Source organism: Xenopus laevis, chromosome 1L (assembly GCF_017654675.1).
Source record: "Xenopus laevis strain J_2021 chromosome 1L, Xenopus_laevis_v10.1, whole genome shotgun sequence".
Taxonomy (NCBI): Eukaryota; Metazoa; Chordata; class Amphibia; order Anura; family Pipidae; genus Xenopus; species Xenopus laevis.
The window spans coordinates 33439218-33457050 of NC_054371.1; the positions used below are offsets into that span (position 1 = coordinate 33439218).

Consider the following 17833-nt stretch of genomic DNA (forward strand, 5'->3'; position numbering starts at 1 on the left):
TCTGTTAACATCTATAGAGAAGGCCTAAGCAAATTGGTTTGGCAAAAAGGGAGTTAAGAGGAGCCACAACTCAACTTCCTACTGTTACCGTCCTTATGTGGTTAGCCAAAACTGAACAATGGAAAAGAGGCTATATACAGGTATGGCATTTGTATTATACAGATGATTGGCCCATGAACCAATCCGTCAGCCCACGTATGGCGACATCCAGACAAAGACTTCAACAGAATAGTACCACCCGGTGGTCAAAAGTAAAAAGGATCTCTTACTAAATTAATGAAGACATTGAAAATACATGAGCATCCACTCACAGCATATATATTTATATTGAGAAAGCATGTTCTGCATCCACAATAAGCTATGTCATTATACTTGGGGTGGTATGATCTCAAACACTAGTGATAGTGTCAATTCTTAAAGGGGAACTATCACGAAAATGGAAATTTAATATAAGCTTCATCATACTGAAATAAGGAACTTTTTAAATACAGTCAATTAAAAAATTCGGAACCGTTTCTGAAATAATCAAGTTTATCTTCACTGTTCCTCTGTTTCTCTTAAGGATGCAGCGAATCCAGGATTCAGTTCGGTATTCGTCCATTTTCAGCAGGATTTGGATTCGGCCGAATCCTTCTGCCTGGCCGAACCGAATCTTTTAAATCATGTGACTTTTCGTCACAAAACAAGTAAGTAAAAAGAAGTGCGCAGCTCTCTTTTTCCCTCCCCCTCACTGATATGCATTTGCAAATTAGGGTTCGGATTCGGTTCGGTATTCGGCGAATCATTCACAAAGGATTCAGAGTTCGGCATAATCCAGAAAAGTGGATTCAGTGCATCCCTAGTTTCTCTTCATCCTCTCTTCTTGCAACAGTTGGGTGTCAGATAATCACCAGACATCATGTCTCTCTACATGTAGGATTTGTGCAAAAGGCAGTTATTTTGTTAGATTTTGTTTGTACTGGAATCAGTTGTTTGTGTGAGATCGAATTCATCTGCTAGGAAAGGAGCCCCCCCCATAAGACATATTGGATCTAACTGTCAATGAATATCTGATACCCAACTCCTGCATGAAGACAGAATGAAGAGAAACTTGATTATTTCAGAAACAATGCAGAATATTTAATTGACTGTATTTAGAAATTTCCTATTTCAGTATAATGAAGCTTATATTACATTTTCATTTTCACAATAGTTCCCCTTTAAGACACACTGGGGAAATTTGACTGCTGCAGTGCCCTAGCAGAGAATGACGATGGTCAAATTGGGCTGAAATGGTCACTGATCCCCATGGCAAATATGGGAAATGATTTGTCTCTGGTCACAGTCCTCTGCAAGGTGCTATAGGCCTAAAGCAGGTGACCATAACAATTGGTATAATGATAAAACAACAGGAACATAGACAGGACTACACCCTGAAACTAGACATGTATTACTGCTAATATAAATAAAATATCTCCTGACCCACCCATGAAGTCCAATACCAAAGACCTAACATGCAAATGATGTATTTCATTGTCAGCGTCCCTCTGCCAGCTCAACACCTCTCTCTCTCTCTCTCTCTCTCTCTCTCTCTCTCTCTCTGTGTCTCGGTTGAAATAAATATATGTAAACCTTGGAAGGAATTTTAATTAAAGTCAGGAAATGCTCTCGTCTAAACGGCTACACCTCTCTATCAATTCACAACTGTCGCTGGCACAATGGGCAGGTTTGTCGGAAGAGTCACTGTCTTCTATTTCCCAGCAATCTTTGTTGTTATCCTCTACTTCTGTACTCTGGTCAAGATTGCTGCTGGCTGTGATCTCATCTGCGCATTCCTCTCCTGGAGTTGTATTGGGCGGCTTTTCACCCACGGGTCCCGATGGTTCCAGGCTGGATAAGGGCGACTCTATGTTGTTGTGGTTCTCTTGACTGCTTGCTGTACTCTGGCTGTCAGCGGGAATTTCAAAGCTGGTTTCTTCTATTTCGGCAGCTGTCAGCTCTTGTGCCAGATTAGCAATCGCTTGCCCTTGCCTTTCTAAGTCTTCATTTTCTTGGCACAGCAATGGGATGTAGGGATGCAGGTACATGTTATCGTAAGTATTACCCAGTGGATCCTTAGAATTCTGCAGTTGTTTGGCAGCTTCATTGTTGTTTCCCTCATCCAAAGCAGGAGACCCCAACTCAACGCCTGGCTGACTATGTGCTGCAAAATACAAAACAATCATTCATTTGTGTTTGGAAAAAGGGAATACACAGAATCTAGGATTCTGTTCGGGATTCAGCCTTTTTTCAGCAGAATATGGATTCGGCCCAATCCAAGCACTTGGCCAAATTGAATGCAAAAAAAAAAAAATGACATAAACAATGAAGTTAAAGGGGTAGTTCACCTTTAAAGGAATTGTTCAGTATAAAAACTGGATAATACTGTAGATAGCCTGGCCAAAATAAAAAGTGTTTCTAATATAGTTAGTTAGGCAAAAATGTAATGTATAAAGGCTGGAGTGACTGGATGTCTAACATAACAGCCAGAACACTACTTCCTGCTTTTCAGTTCTCTTCGTTTACACTGATTTACAGATACCAGGCAGTAACCAATCAGTGACTTGAGGGAGGAGGGGCACATGGGTCATATCTGTTGCTTTTGAATCTGAGCTGAATGCCGAGGATCAACTGCAAACACACTGAACAGTTATGTCCCATGTGACCCCCCTTCAAGTCACTGACTAACTCAGAGTTAAAGAGCTGAAAAGCAGGAAGTAGTGTTCTGTTCTGTTACACATCCAATCACTCCAGCCTTTATACATTACATTTTTGGCTAACGAACTACATTAGATACATTTTTTATTTTGCACAGTCTATTTGTCCAGTTTTTATTTTCACACTGAACTGTTCCTTTAAGTTAACTTTTAGTATTTTATAGAATGGCTAATTCTAAGCTACTTTTCAACTTTTTGTATGGGTTTTTTTAAAAAAATTATTTCCCTTTTTCTTCGACTCTTTCCATCTTTCAAATGGAGGGTCACTGACCCCATTAAAAAAACAAAAAAAACAAATGCTACTTTTTATTACTCATCCTTCTAGTCAGGTCCTCTCCTATTCATATTCCAGTCTCGTATTGAAATCAATGCATAGTTGCTAGTATAATTTGGACCCTAGCAACCAGATTGCTGAAACTGTACACCGGAGAGCTGCTGAATAAAAAGCTAAATAACTCAAAACCCCGATAAAATAAAAACTGAAACCCAATTGCAAATTGTCTCAGAATATCACTCTCTACATCATACTAAAAGTACATTTTAAGGTGAACAACTCCTTTAAAAGGTTTTCAACCACACTGAATCTTTCATGAAGGATTCGAGATTCAGCCAATTCCCAAAACAGGGGATTCTGTGCATCCCTATTAGCAACCTCATAATAAAATAATGTTTATTATCCGCAGGACACACCAATAATAACTTGGTAAAGTGATCCAAGGAAATGGAAGTCGCAGGCTGTAGTTCAGAAAAGCCTAATGGACCTGGGCAAAAAGTTTTTTACTACATATGGGGGTACGTGTCTCCTGCTGGAATGAAGGATTTTGGATACATAGCTTTCTAAATTGTAGAAGATGGACTAAAAAATAGACTCTTTCCATCTTTGAAATGAGCCCATCTTAAAAAAATCCAAATGCTACTTTTTATTACTCATCCTATAGTTCAGAAAAGCCTAATGGACTACAGGCCGAACACACACACACAAAGCATTTCCTGGCCGTTTGTTCAAAAGCCAACATCTTATTGGTTGCTATGAGTTACTGGACCTGGGTAAACTATGTTTTTAGTTTTTTTTATTACATATGGGAGTAAGTGTCTCCTGCTGGAATGAAGGAATTTGGATACATAGCTTTCTAAATTTTACAAGGTTGTAAAAATGAGGTTGAGGGAAAGTTAGAGGTTTTGCTGGATGGGACTTCAAATTTCCCTTTTCAGCAAAGTTAATGAGTTCATTATCTGTAGCAATTAGAATAAAATCCTACTTACGGACAGAGCTCATACGGGCTCTCCAAGGAAATCCTTAATCTGCCCACAATTACAAATGGGATGTGTGCTGGCTGTGCAGAAACACAGCGAGACGGTTTAGAATGATTTGCTAATGCGGCCATGCTTTGCTGACTGCAATATTTCATTAGGCAAATGCTGCGCTGCTCGCCTGCCGGCTTTGACTTTAGAAAACGGTAGAAAGTTGAAGAATTCACAGAGGGTAAATACACGGATATTGTGCATCGCTAACCGTGAGATAGAAGTCATTACAGTCTGCTCACAACACTCAGCACTGATGGACACCCTTACGGGGGTGCTGCTTGGAAACCAGGTTCCTATCCCATATGTGGATATTTTGACACACATCCATATTTGTATCCGATTAAATGTATTTTAATAAATATAATCTCAGTTTAGCATGGAAGGGAATTTATGGCATGCGTGTTTATTATATATGGGCATCTGAACAATTCCAAAGACAGTTAAAGGTGTATGAGTCAGCTTTTATCAGTAGAACAGCTGTCTTAAAGGGATACTGTTTTTTCAAAACACATCAGTTACTAGTGCTGCTCCAGCAGAATGCTGCACGGAAATCCATTTCTCAAAAGAGCAAACAGATTTTTTTATATTTAAGTTTGAAATCTGACATCGGGCTAGACATTAGGGATGCACCGAATCCACTATTTTGGATTCGGCCGAACCCCCGAATCCTTTGTGAAAGATTCGGCCGAATACCGAACCGAATCCGAACCCTAATTTGCATATGCAAATTAGGGGTGGGAAGGGGAATTTTTTTTACTTCCTTGTTTTGGGGCAAAGTGTCACGCGTTTTCCCTCCCCATCCCTAATTTGCATATTCAAATTAGGGTTCGGATACGGTTCGGCCGGGCAGAAGGCCTTTTCTGCTGAAAAAGGCCAAATCCTGCCCGAATCCTGAACTGAATCCTGGATTCGGTGTATCCCTACTAGACATATTGCCAGTTTCCCAGCTGCCCTTAGTCATGTGACTTGTGCTCTGATAAACTTCAGTCACTCTTTACTGCTGTACTGCAAGTTGGAGTGATATCAGCACAAGAGAACAGCTGCCTGGTAGATCTAAGAACAACACTGTATAGTAAAATCCAGGTCCCTCCGAGTAGGGAATTGTTAAAATTCGATTTGAGGGTTTTTTTTAACAAAAATTCAAATTCGACTTTCGAGATTTGGACCAAACTTAAATTCGACTATTCGCCACCTAAAACCTGCAGAATTGCTGTTTTAGTCAATGGAAGACGTCCTGGGATCAATTTGGAGTGGTTTGCAGCCTTCCTGACATTCAAGTTTTTCCGGAGAAAAAACTCGAATTAAGCTTTTAATTCGATTCAAGTCTTCGGGTCGATCCAATTCACCCGAGTTTCGAAAATTCTATTTTTTTAATAAATTTCGATTGGTTGAATTTCGAGTTCAGGGGAGTTTATGGGAGTTTTTAAAAACTCACATGAAATCGAAATTCAGCCTTTGATAAATGTGTCTCTAAGCTTGTTTTAGCAGAGGCAATTCTCAGTATTGTCTATGGCAGGGTATTTTTGGAGCCACAACAAGTAGCTGCTACTAGTAGGTCTGTGTGTTTTACCCACAGAGTTGGAAGCTTTCATCCGCCTGCGTATGGCAATTTTAAAGGGATTCTGTCAAGGGAAAACATGTATTTGTTAATAATAGTGCTGCTTCAGCAGACTTCTACAGTGAAAATACTTTTTCAAAAGAGCAAACAGATTTTTTTAGATTGAATTTTGGAATCCGACATGGGGCTAGATATGTTGTTAGTTTCCCAGGTGCTTCCCTGCAAGCTGGAGAGATATTACCCCCACCCCGGAACTTACCAACAGAACAATGGGAGACACCTGCATTGCTAAAAATGCCCTCACCTAGTGGTAGATATGAGAACAACACTCAATAGTAAAAATTCAAGTGCAGCTAACCCAAGCTGCGACTTCTTCAGTTGCATTGAGTAGGGGAAACAACCGCTTATATGAAAGCAGTTCTATTGTGAAGTGCTGGCTCTTTCTGAAAGCAGATGACCAGGCACAATGACCTGAGATGGCGCCTACACACCAATATTACAGCTAAAAAAATACATTTATTGGTTCAAGAACAAAATTTTAAAAGGTTGAATGAATTACCCTAATCAAAAAATATACCATAAAAATCATGACAGAATCCCTCATATAGCCTGCTGGTTGTTCAAGTGGCTCCAGGCACTTATTTTTCATGCAGGCAACCATGTGTAACAAATATGTATAAAATATACATATAGAGGTGATGTATTAAGGTTTCATTATTATAATTGTTTATTATTAGAGCACCTCATGACATATAAACACTGATATGGTAATATAGTCATTAAATATTCAAACACAATTAAAGTACAAACTATTTTAAATTACACTCTATTAGTAGACTGAAGTACTTTAGTTGGGTAACAACTGCAAGAGATTTTCTTATATACAACAGGGATGTCCAACCCGCAGCCCACCAGCTGTTGCTCTACAACTAAGGCCCAGTACAGGAGATAGGCCTATGCAACTTTTTAGAAGGATCACAGAGTATTTTGGAGGGGCTGCATGTGGGGATATGAGTGTCATTTGGATATATACAGCAAGGCTGCGTTATATAAAACCTAAACAAACAATAAATACTTTTTATTCCTAAGTGTGACGTTAGTTTCATAACAGCAGCAAACTCATTGATACCCTGCATGTTTACACAGCAAACATCCTCACTTAGAAGGATATTCAGATGATGGCTAAACAAGACTATTAAATGGGATGCAGCTCAGCTGCCAGACCAAATAACAGCAGTAACAATGCTTACATAAATGTTGCAAAGTCTGTGTATGAACAGAGTCAATGTGACAGAAGAATACAGAGTTTGGCTTTATTTCTATGCAAATATTTTGATTTAGGTCTTTTGTTATTCATTCTTCATTAAAAGCAATGCCAGGTTGATATGGTCAGTGAGCCTAGCAACAGGACAGCAGTTCAAATACCAAACTGAAGTGCTGAGGAACAAGTAAGTTAAATTGTTCCAAAAACATATATAGAGCAATGGCAAAGTGCCTCAGTATGTAACTATCTGCTAAAAAGCAGAGAGAATGTAAAGCTGTCATCTGGTAGCTCACTGGCTGTTTCCAAACAACAGTCCCAATCTTGGCAATTATAGTTCAGAAAGAAATGGGAACAGATGAAAAATCACTGCTATATAGTAGTTTAAAGGAGAACTAAACCCCCGAAAGGTAAAGCCCCTCCACCTGCACCTCTCCCTCCCTGGTCACACAATGTGTTACCTAGATTATTGCTCCTATTTGGAAACCTGAGCTGAAAAAGTAGAGCAGCGAAGTCCCTCTGCATCATCTTCTGCCCATTTCTATCCTCTTCAGGTCTGTTCGCCTGACATGGAGCCTGCAGTCGCATGCACAGTTGAAGCAGATTCCTGACTAGCCTGGGATTTACAGAAGCTGTTTAGTACTATTTGGATTTCCATTTTATTGCTTTCCATTTTATTGCTTTTCTCTCTCTCTGGATTGAGCCTTGTCATTTAGCTGCAGACAGTGTTCCAGTTGGCACATCCCCAGGAGAACAGTTTGGGTGCCTTTACACACATTTCAGTGTAATATCACCAAAGTAAACTGAATTTTGTGTGTGTCTGGTGCAACTGTCCTCTGTGCAATCTGGGCATAGCCACATAATAGCCAGAACACTTCCTGCTTTTCAGCTCTCTTGGTTTCCACTGATTGGTTACTTTGGTGAACAAGCAGTAGCCAATCAGTGACTTGAGGGGGGGGCACATGGGTCATAACTGTTGCTTGGCCCCCCTTCAAGTCGCTGACTAACTTAGAGAGCTGAAAAGTAGGAAGTAGTGTTCTGGCTATTATGTTACATATCCAGCCTTTATACATTTTTGGCTAACTAACTATATTAGAAATATTTTTTATTTTGCACAGCCTATCTATTTGCCCAGTTTTTATTTTTACACTGAACTGTTCCTTTAAAAGGTTAAAAGGCAAGCTCATTTGAGGTACCAGTTGATCTTTAAACAGTATTAAAGCTAACATTAAAGCTAATGTGTTTTTAACGAAGTGCGCCTCATTCTGAGCTGCCTGGTGTCACTGACTCATTTATGAAGACCTGTGCAATGTGAAAGGTATCCCACACATATCACCTTACCATATTGGTGTCTGGATTGCCTGACAGGAAATACAGAAAGAAATGAAGGAATAAAAGACAGAGCACTGTCCATTCACTGACTGATGTAACCTAGCATGTATGTGTGCCCTTTGGATTGTTTGTGTGCCCTGTGAATTGTACAATCCAGGAGGTGGCCCTTAGTACTTTTCTATTTAAGATTATCTAAAGGTAGATTATCGAAAAGCTACTTGAAAAGTATATATTTTAAAAAATGGTTTCTTTATATGAAGTAGTGTCTTACATTTGGGCTGTTTTATGCAATAGATTTGTATAGAGACCTGCAACGTTCAGGGGTATAATTTTCCTTTAATGTACAAGGCCTGGAATGATTACGGAAATAATTGGGAGCTTTTACCTTCGTAGGTCAGTGGCTTGTGGTAAGGCACCTCAGTAAACGCCGGCATGGGAGATTTTGGCCCCTTTGAAGGAGATGATGGATTACTGAGAGATATGGTGTCCCTGCCTCCTGCCAGAGAAAGGAGACAAATAAAATGCAGTTAGTGTGGGAGATAAACAAAGCCTTGGCCCAGTACCAAGCGCAGATGACTTTTTTAGCATACACAGAAATTATGTAACTCTACTTAAAACCATTATTGAGTAAGCGCGACACATAAATGATAAATAAAACGTATCCCCATTAAATCTGGCAGCATAATCTTACGTGGGCCTCTTCCCAGAAGTATCCCGCCCCAGTAACACACTGACGGGAAAACCATCACCTCACAAAGCAACATGGGAAAGATGAATAATGGATGCCTCCTGTTAATGTAACATTCTGTTCTTGGGATTTCTCCACAGGAAGCCAAGTGTAGCCGTCTGTTTGTTTTCCTAACGCCAGCTAGCGCCTGACATATCTGCAATAATGTAATAATCTCTCCATGGCCCTCTGGTGAGGTACCTGCATTTTCCTCACAATGGAGGGGGAGGGGTGTCTAGCCACAGTCATCAAGTCTTTAGCAGATCTGCCTGTGCTTGATCAGCCGCAAATCAATATAAATAAGTTCACACACAAAGCTAACTTAGGCTTCACTTTCAAACTCTGACAGGATTTTATGGTCATTTAAGGATACGAGTAATGTTTTGGAGGGTTTAGGGGCCAGTTCACAGCCATGCATTATCTGTGGACAGGGGCAGATGGGGCTTTCCTGTGCACTGTAAACGCCACCAGGGTCAGACTGGCGGGACACCGGGAAAAAACATGGTGGGCCCCCGGCTCTTGTGGCCCAGATCCGCACCCTGAGCTTCTTTTTCTTCCAGCCGCGACCTCTCTTCTTCAGGCCGGTCAGGGCAAAAACACAGTGTGCACATGCAGCACAGCAGAGGGGGCACAGAGACAGCAGCCCCAGTGGGCCCCAGGTCCCCAGTCCGATCCTAAACGCCACATTTTTAGAAGCACATATTGACAGAGTGCCTCCAAGTCAGGAGACACGCTCTATATGCACTTGACCTGGGGCTGGATCCTGCAAAGTGACAGGTGCTTATCAATTGAAACCTAAGTGGTTCTGAATGGGGGCTGGAGGGGGGAATGAACTTATCTTTGGCCATAGGTTCCAAAAGTGTGGGACTGACCTGTCAGGGCTTGGGCTGTAGGTCAGTTAAAGGGGTGGTTAACCTTGAAGGCAACTTCTAGTATGTTATAGAATGACCAATTCTAAGCAACTTTTAAATTGGTTTTCATTATTTATTTGTAATAGTTTTTAACTTGTTTTTATTTGAAGATTCTTACATAATTATTATGCAGTCATGGCAATACAGTAGATTTCTGTTTTGTGCCATTAACATTATGCAATTACTTTCTTATGTCATTATAATAACAATACAAACTTTCAGCTCAAATGACAAGTGGGACCCTATCAAGAATTCTGTGGGTAGGAGGCTAACAACCTGTTAGATGACTCCCAAGGAGTGTGTGACCTGGTTGACTTTGGTCCTGTAGTTGTTCTCTGAGTGCAGTAGTTTTTTTAATGATTTGCCTTCTTCTAAATCTTTCCAGCTTTCAAATGGTGGGGGGGGGGGTTCTGTACAGTGTCGGACTGGCCCACTGGGATACCAGGAAAAGTCCCGATGGGCCCAGGTGTCAGTGGCCCCTCATGCTGCTTAACATTCCCTATTTATTATTCATTCCCTGCAGCTCTAACTGTAACAGGAAGAAGTGTTGAAGCAAAAGACAGAACTCTGTCTGTTATGTAATTGGCTCATGTGATCTAACATGTATGGTTTGTTGGTATGCTGTGCACAGTGAATTGTACGATCCCAGGGGGCAGCCCTTATTTTTTAAAATGGCAATTTTCTATTTAGGATTACCCAATGGCATATAGTACTATAAAAGTATATTATTATTAAAATGGTTATTTACATGAAGCAGGGTTTTACATTTGAGCTGCTTTATGTAATATCTTTTTATAGAGACCTACATTGTGTGGGGGGTATAGTTTTCCTTTAATAATAATAACAACAATAACAATATTCTTCAGACCAAGTCCAGATCACTTTTGCATTAATGCTCTTTAATAGGACACATTGCTAAACACGGCTTGGAGAGAAGCAGTTAAACTAGAGAATGTACTGCTGACAGGCTGAAAGACATCAGGCCAGAATTCTGGGATGTTCACGCCTGAAATACACTGGCAAGTGTCCTTGTAAAAGTGAAAGGAAATGCTGAACAAACGGTTTAGCCGCAGACTGCTCCATCTTGCAGAACAGTGGTACAATGGCTCACTATTTCGGCATTGTCAGAACGGGATGATTAGAATTCGGAACGCTCGCGGTTCCGTCAGACAGATATATTTATGGACATTTATGGACAGAGCTAGATTAGGAACAATTGCCAGTGGGCATTGTCCGGTGAGCGGCTGTAGAATCACCATTATCAACTGTCTGTAAATATTTTCAACTTTGAATAAATCCGGGGATTTGAAAAGTGTGAGGGACCGAATGTATACTATATCATTATACAGGTATGGGACCTGTTATCCAGAATGCTTGGGACCTGGGGTTTTCTGGATAATGGATCTTTCTGTAATTTGGATCTTCATACCTTAAGTCTACTAGAAAATCATGTACACATTAAATAAACCCAATAGGCTGGTTTTGCTTCCAATAAGGATTAATTATATTATAGTTTTGATCAAGTACAAGCTACTGTTTTATTACAGGTATGGGATCCGTTATCCGGAAGCCCTTTATCCAGAAAGACTTAGGGAAAGGCTGTCTCCCATAGACTCTATTTTGTCCAAATAATCTAAAATTTTAAAAAGTGATTTCCTTTTTCTCTTTAATAATAAAACAGAACCTTGTACTTGATCCAAACTAAAATATAATTAATTAAAGTCCTGAAGTCCAATTTTTTCCCATATATTATTCCAAATAACTGATTTAAGGGGTGGTTCACCTTTAAGTTAACTTAAGTATGTTGTATGTTTTTAATTATTTGTATATATTTTTTTTAATTATTTGCCTTCTTCTTACTCTTTCCAGCTTTCAAATGGGGATCACTGACCCCATCTAAAAACAAAACAAATGCTCTGCAAGGCTTTTGTTTTTTTATTACTCTTGTTTCTGTTCAGGCCCTCTCCTATTCATATTCCAGTCTCTTATTCAAATCAATGCATGGTTGCTAGGGTGATTTGGACCCTAGCAACCAGATTGCTGAAATTGCAAACTGGAGAGCTGCTGAATAAAAAGCTAAATAACTAAAAAAAACACAGTAATAAAACATGAAAACCAATTGCAAATATCCTTCTCTACATACAAAAAGTTAACTCAAAGCCGCACAACCCCTTTAAATGAAGGTAAAGTTCCCCTTTTTTTCTACTAAACTAAGAAGCAGAAATGTTCACCCAAACTACTAATAAGCCATCATCAAAATATAGCAAACTCTATTAAGCAACACAAACCCAATGTTTATATCCCAGTAAGCTGATTGCTCTGTTACAGAAGAACACCGTTTAATCTACCGTTCTCGTCCACACAATTCAATTACAATAAAATAATAGTATGTCACCTCATGCAAACCTGTCTCCCCAAACACATATCACTGACCACGAAATCCATTTCTAAAAATATAAAGTTTGGGTCACTGCATAGACCTTTCTCCAGAGACCTATAACTATTGAATAACACATTTAAAAGGCGGCCATCCACTCCACTGAGTCCCACAAAGGGACATGCAGAGTAAGGGTCAGTTAGCGACTGTCTTTTGAGATTCCCTTCCTTTTTTAAAAATAACGTTACTATTTTTGCTGAGTTATGGCTTCTTCTGTAGCTCAGAACATAAATTGCTTTTTTAGGACAGTGATAAAGCAGAGGACGAAGCAATAAGAACACAGCCCAGTTTCAATGCAAATGTCTTACTGAAAATTATTATGAAATGAGATAGAAACAAAAAAAAACCCAGAAGGGCAAATGGGTAAAGTTCACTAGGAAGGAAAAACGGACAATAAAGAAAGGCAGAGATACTTAAAGGAGAAGTAAACCCTAAAAATGAATATGGCTAGAAATTCCATATATTATATACTGCACTTATTGCACCAGCCTAAAGTTTCAGCTTCTCAATAGCAACAACGATCCAGGACTTCAAACTTGTCGCAGGGGGTCACCATCTTGGAAAGTGTCTGTGACACTCACATGCTCAGTGGGCTCTGAGCAGCTGTTGAGAAGCTAAGCTTAGGGGTCGTCACTAATTATCCAGCAGAAAATGAGGTTGGTCTGTAATATAAGCTGATGCTACAGGGCTGATTATTAAATTCTGATGCTAATTGCACTGGTTTTTGTGCTGCCATGTAGTAATTATCTGTATTAATAACTAATCAGCCTTATATTGTGACATTTCTATTCAATGTGTACTGTATATTGTGAGTTGGTCCCTAAGCTCAGTAAGTGACAGCAACACAGAGCATGTGCAGTGAATCAGCAGAAAAGATGTGGAGCTACTGGGGCATCTTTGGAGACACATCTTTACTGCTAAAGGCCTGTGGTTGCCTTGGGCTGGTAAAGAAGCCCAAAACATAATATACAACATTTCTACCCTAATTCTTTAGTTAGACTTTAGTTCTCCTTTAAGGTGGGATAGTTTTCGACCATGAAAGAGTCGATGAAATAGTCAGGAGAAAGAAAGAGTGCTGGTCTAATGTTCTTCTGGTAAGGAAAGATTTGAGAAAAGTTATCTGAGATTTGTAATGTTTTTCCTAACCAGAAAAAATTTAGACCAGCCCCTCTCCTGACAACTTCCTCCACCACTTCATGGTAAAAAAAACAAAAAAAAACTGACCAGCAGTACTCTAAATCTGTAAATGTCTTGGAATTAAAAGAAATAATGAATGAATATATGCTTTCCCGCATTTTACATAAATAATTTGGCTCCATTTTCATTAAAAACCTTAATTGTCCCCTGTAAATGCAACTTCTTCTTGTTTGTAGGTTACACCATTTTCACAGAAAAGGCCTGATTTTACATGTCGCCATTTTACAGTTTCCAGGATTTTACGCTTTGTTTTTTCCACACGTCTCCTACAAAACCTGAAATTGCACTGTATAAGTTTATTGACCAGATATAGCGCCTGGGTTATAAACCAAAGTAGGGTAGCTGCTATGTTTTTTAAAAAAAAAAAAAAAAAAAAAAGGTTGCAGACCCCCTGATGAATAAGAATGTATTTTTTTTGGGCCAAAAGAAAATCATTCATGGTTGGTGGGGTGTTCTCTTTCACCATTAAAAAAAGATCGGTCTCCCTATATATCAATACCATTACGGTACTGAGCAGTGGATATATATATATATATATATTGGATCAGTTATCCAGAAACCCGTCTTCCAGAAAGCTCTGAATTATGGAAAGGCCTTTTCCCATAGGCTCCATTTTATCCAAATAATCCAAATTCTTAAAAAATATTTCTCTTTTCTCTGTAATAATAAAACAGTAACTTGTACTTGATTCAAACCAATATATAATTAATCCATATTTGTGGCAAACCCAGCCTATTGCGTTTATTTAATGTTTACATGATTTTCTGGTAGACTTAAGGTATGAAGACCAAAAAGACAGAAAGATCTGTTATACGGAGAACCCCAAGTCCTGAGCATTCTGGATAACTGATCCCATACTGGTATATACAGCAGCCTACAAAATCATACATGCCATGATAAAAGGTGTCATTCCACTTATTAATGCCATAAAAGATATTTCAAGTTGAACCTACTCCCAAATCCTACAGAGACATTGTAGCTCAGGCCTTCATGAAGCATAAAAAAGGAGAAAGAAAACAGTTATTTATAGAAGTCTTTAACCTTTAATATATTCACATGCTCTGCTGTATTAAAACCAATAGCCACGCGCACCTGATACATTTCACAGAGATAGAACACTGCTTAGCTTGCATACACAATGTGCTTCTTCGTCAGCTTCTATGTATAAATACATTTTTTCATATTACTCTGCATTTTGCATTAAGAAAATCTCAAACAATATAATATATATATATATATATATATATATATATATATATATATATATATATATATATTTCAGAGACAAGCGACTATAGACCCGTTAATGTGATATTTGGGAAGAATGTCTATATTTCCTTTAGGTAAGAAATCACTGGCACTCAAAGGGCAGGTGCAAGCAGGGACAATCCCTTGCAGTTATTTTTCTGCTAATAAACGCAAGGGATTGTCCCTGCTTGCACCTGCCCTTTGAGTGCCAGTGATTTCTTACCTACTTGCTATTGGAGGGTGCCGACCCCTTTGTCACCGTGCAATCAACACGTAGGCCAGGGAGTGCAAGAGGAGCTTCTATCTGAATATATTTTCCTTTAGACACTGCTGGAAGCCCTGTTTTAAGGAACAGCAACACAAAAAAAATAAACATGTTAAGTAATTAAAATAAAATGTAGTGTTCAGAGAAACACTACTATAGTTTATACAAACAAGTTGCTGTGTAGCTAAATAGACAAGGTTAAATAGCAGCTAACGGGTAAGCTCTATAGAACACCATTATATTCTACAGAGCTTTTCTACTATGTAACCCGAGACTTTTCTCCTTTGAATGGCAGCCCCTGTTGATACACAGCAGGTAGTTTTTATATTACTTTACATCTACAGTATAGTAGAGTTTCTGAAGCAAACACACACCAGTTTTACCAGCGGAAGGCAACAGTTTATTTGGGAGTGAATAACTTCTTTGCTGTCCTAAATATTCTTGGAACTACGGTTGAATAGCTGCTAGTTATGTTTACATATGTCGGGTTTCCCTACCAAAATGTTGGGATTAAAAGTGGGCTTAATCTTTATTTTTTTTTATTTTTTTTTGTGTGGGTTTTTTTTTTTGTTAAATTTATAGTTAATTTTAGATCTTACTCCTTAGAGAAGTATATGAAGATACAATGTATGTATTTGTTGGAAAAATACAATAATTAAGGAAAAAAATGTACAACTTGAATTGTTGGTACACTGTTTAAACCACAGCGCTCTTACTTCCTTCTACAGCCCTTTCCAATTTTGATAATACTTTTACGGGAAATAAAAGCAGGGGGGCATGCTATGAAATGATTGGTGGGACTAGTCAAAGTAAAAACAGCCAAAAAAGGCTGCCCTTGACATACAGTGTATGCAACAACCACCTATACTCTCGTCTGTGTATAAGAAGTGCAGGGTGGAAAAAAAAATGTCCTTTAAAAAATGGTCAGCTAAATAAATACTCATCTGATACCCAAGTCTGTGTCTTCAAAGGGCCCTAACCCAGTTGAGAGATCCATGAGTTACAAAGTAGAAAGCAAGACATGGGGGTCTACTTTTAAAATCACAGTGCTGTGGAACCAAAGCCCTGAAACAGAGGAAAAGTTAAGGTGGCCATAGATGGGCAGATTTTGTCTGACCAATGTTAGCACGATCCAATAAGATAGTTACATTGATGGATGAATTATTTGTTGAAACAAATGTTTAGCCAATAAAATCAGCCTTTATATGGCCAGCTGTAGTTTCTGCTGTGGCTTCAGTTACACTTTATGTTGGGGATGCACCCAATCCACTATTTGGGATTCGGCCGAACCCCTGAATCCTTTGTGAAAGATTCAGCAGAATACTGAACAGTATCCTAGTTTGCATATGCAAATTAGGGGTCGGAATGGGAAAGATTTTTTACGTTTTGTAACAAAAAGTAATGCGATTTCCCTCCCCACCCCTAATTTGCATATGCAAATTAGGACTTGGATTTGGTTCGGCCGGGCAGTAGGATTTGCCCGAATCCAAATCCTGCTCAAAAAGGCTGAATCCTGGATTCAGTGCATCCCTACTTTATGTACTTTTACTTAATTTTTTATTTGCTTTTACTTAATCATTTCTTAGTTGGTCTGCAAAATGCCATATTATCTTTTATAAAAGGACTATTAAAGAAATAACTCTAACCTGGAAGACTCCACAAGCCGGACACTTCTAACGTTCTCAATTTCTTCTCTAATTCTGCCACACGGTTGCCTAAAATCCTGAAAGAACAAAACACCGCTTAACTAATGTTACCTGGTTATTTTTGAAGCATTTTTAAACTGAAAACATATGTCTGATTGGTTGCAAAGATTCATTGCATAATAAATATTGATTCCAAAAATAAGAAACATTAAAAAAAACTCTGGTACAAAGGTGAAAAATCAATTTTTATCTGTATAGTTCAGCTGCACATAGATATAAAAAATGGAATGATAAAAAATAAATAAATATAGGTTATTTGAGGCTCCTGAGCTGGGAAGCCATATTTTTTCCTTTTTAGCTTGATCCCATCCACATGCCAACTCTAGGACAAAGTGGATAGAAAAAAACACAGGCAATGGACTACACACCAAGCAAAACTCTAGTGCAGATATTTGGAATGGTTATATGTTGAAATAAAATGGATGCATCTGTATGGCTTTAATGTGAGACTAGAGCTGAGCATATTAGAACTGATGTGTCACGGAACTCTGGAACAGACGTGTCAGTAAGCAGTAGCTACTGAATGAAGCGAAAATATTTCTTTATTCCCATGCCAGATTCTGCTCTGTTGCAGTTTTCAACACTAAATATAACAGCTTAGGAAAATACTTGTTCATAAACACAGCATCTGCCAAGCATTAAATTGGTTTCATTTTCGAAGTTATACTGACATTTTCAGATTCCCAAAAGCCCTCTCTCTCAGCCTACTAAATGGCAGTGTCGATTACCAATCCAGGCCTTTCTAAACAATGGAGATAAATAACACCAGCGATGTTGCCCATAGCAGCCAATCAGATCTTTACTTTTGTTTTCTCTTTTAGGTGGCTTTTCAAATCTAATGGCTGACTCGTTGCTATGGGAAATATCACCAGTGACAGTTATCTCCTATTTTAGTAAACACACCCCAAAGATACTATTGGTTGGAAGGCCTATTTAAACAGTGTCCCACCCTATTGGATCCTTGCTCTACCCTCTTAAGGGTCAGGGCACACAGGCAGATTCAGGGAGATTAGTTGCCGGACGAAAAATCTCCTCTTCCTCGGGGCGACAATATTCTCGAACTGTCTCCCCTGCCTTCCGCCAGCTAAAATGTAAATAGCCGGCAGGATGGCACTCGGAGTGATTCATTTTCCAAAGTTGATTGACGAGGA

General features: G+C 39.0%; 1 protein-coding gene across 4 annotated transcripts in view; it reads right to left on the reverse strand.

Moving 5' to 3' along the window:
* Positions 1–1307: 1307 nt before the first annotated feature.
* Positions 1308–17833, reverse strand: part of ccdc149.L (coiled-coil domain containing 149 L homeolog) — a 61414-nt gene continuing 44888 nt past the window's right edge. For 3 of the 4 annotated variants that reach the window (XM_018228972.2, XM_018228966.2, XM_018228981.2), the window contains exons 10-13: positions 16623–16699; positions 14417–14449; positions 8577–8687; positions 1308–2182 (exon numbers count right to left, since the gene is read on the reverse strand). In XM_018228972.2, coding sequence (XP_018084461.1) covers positions 1635–2182; positions 8577–8687; positions 14417–14449; positions 16623–16699 — 769 coding nt within the window. In that variant the 3' untranslated portion in view covers positions 1308–1634. The remainder of the gene's footprint in view (positions 2183–8576; positions 8688–14416; positions 14450–16622; positions 16700–17833) is intronic. The other variant, XM_018228977.2, reaches the window with a different exon arrangement.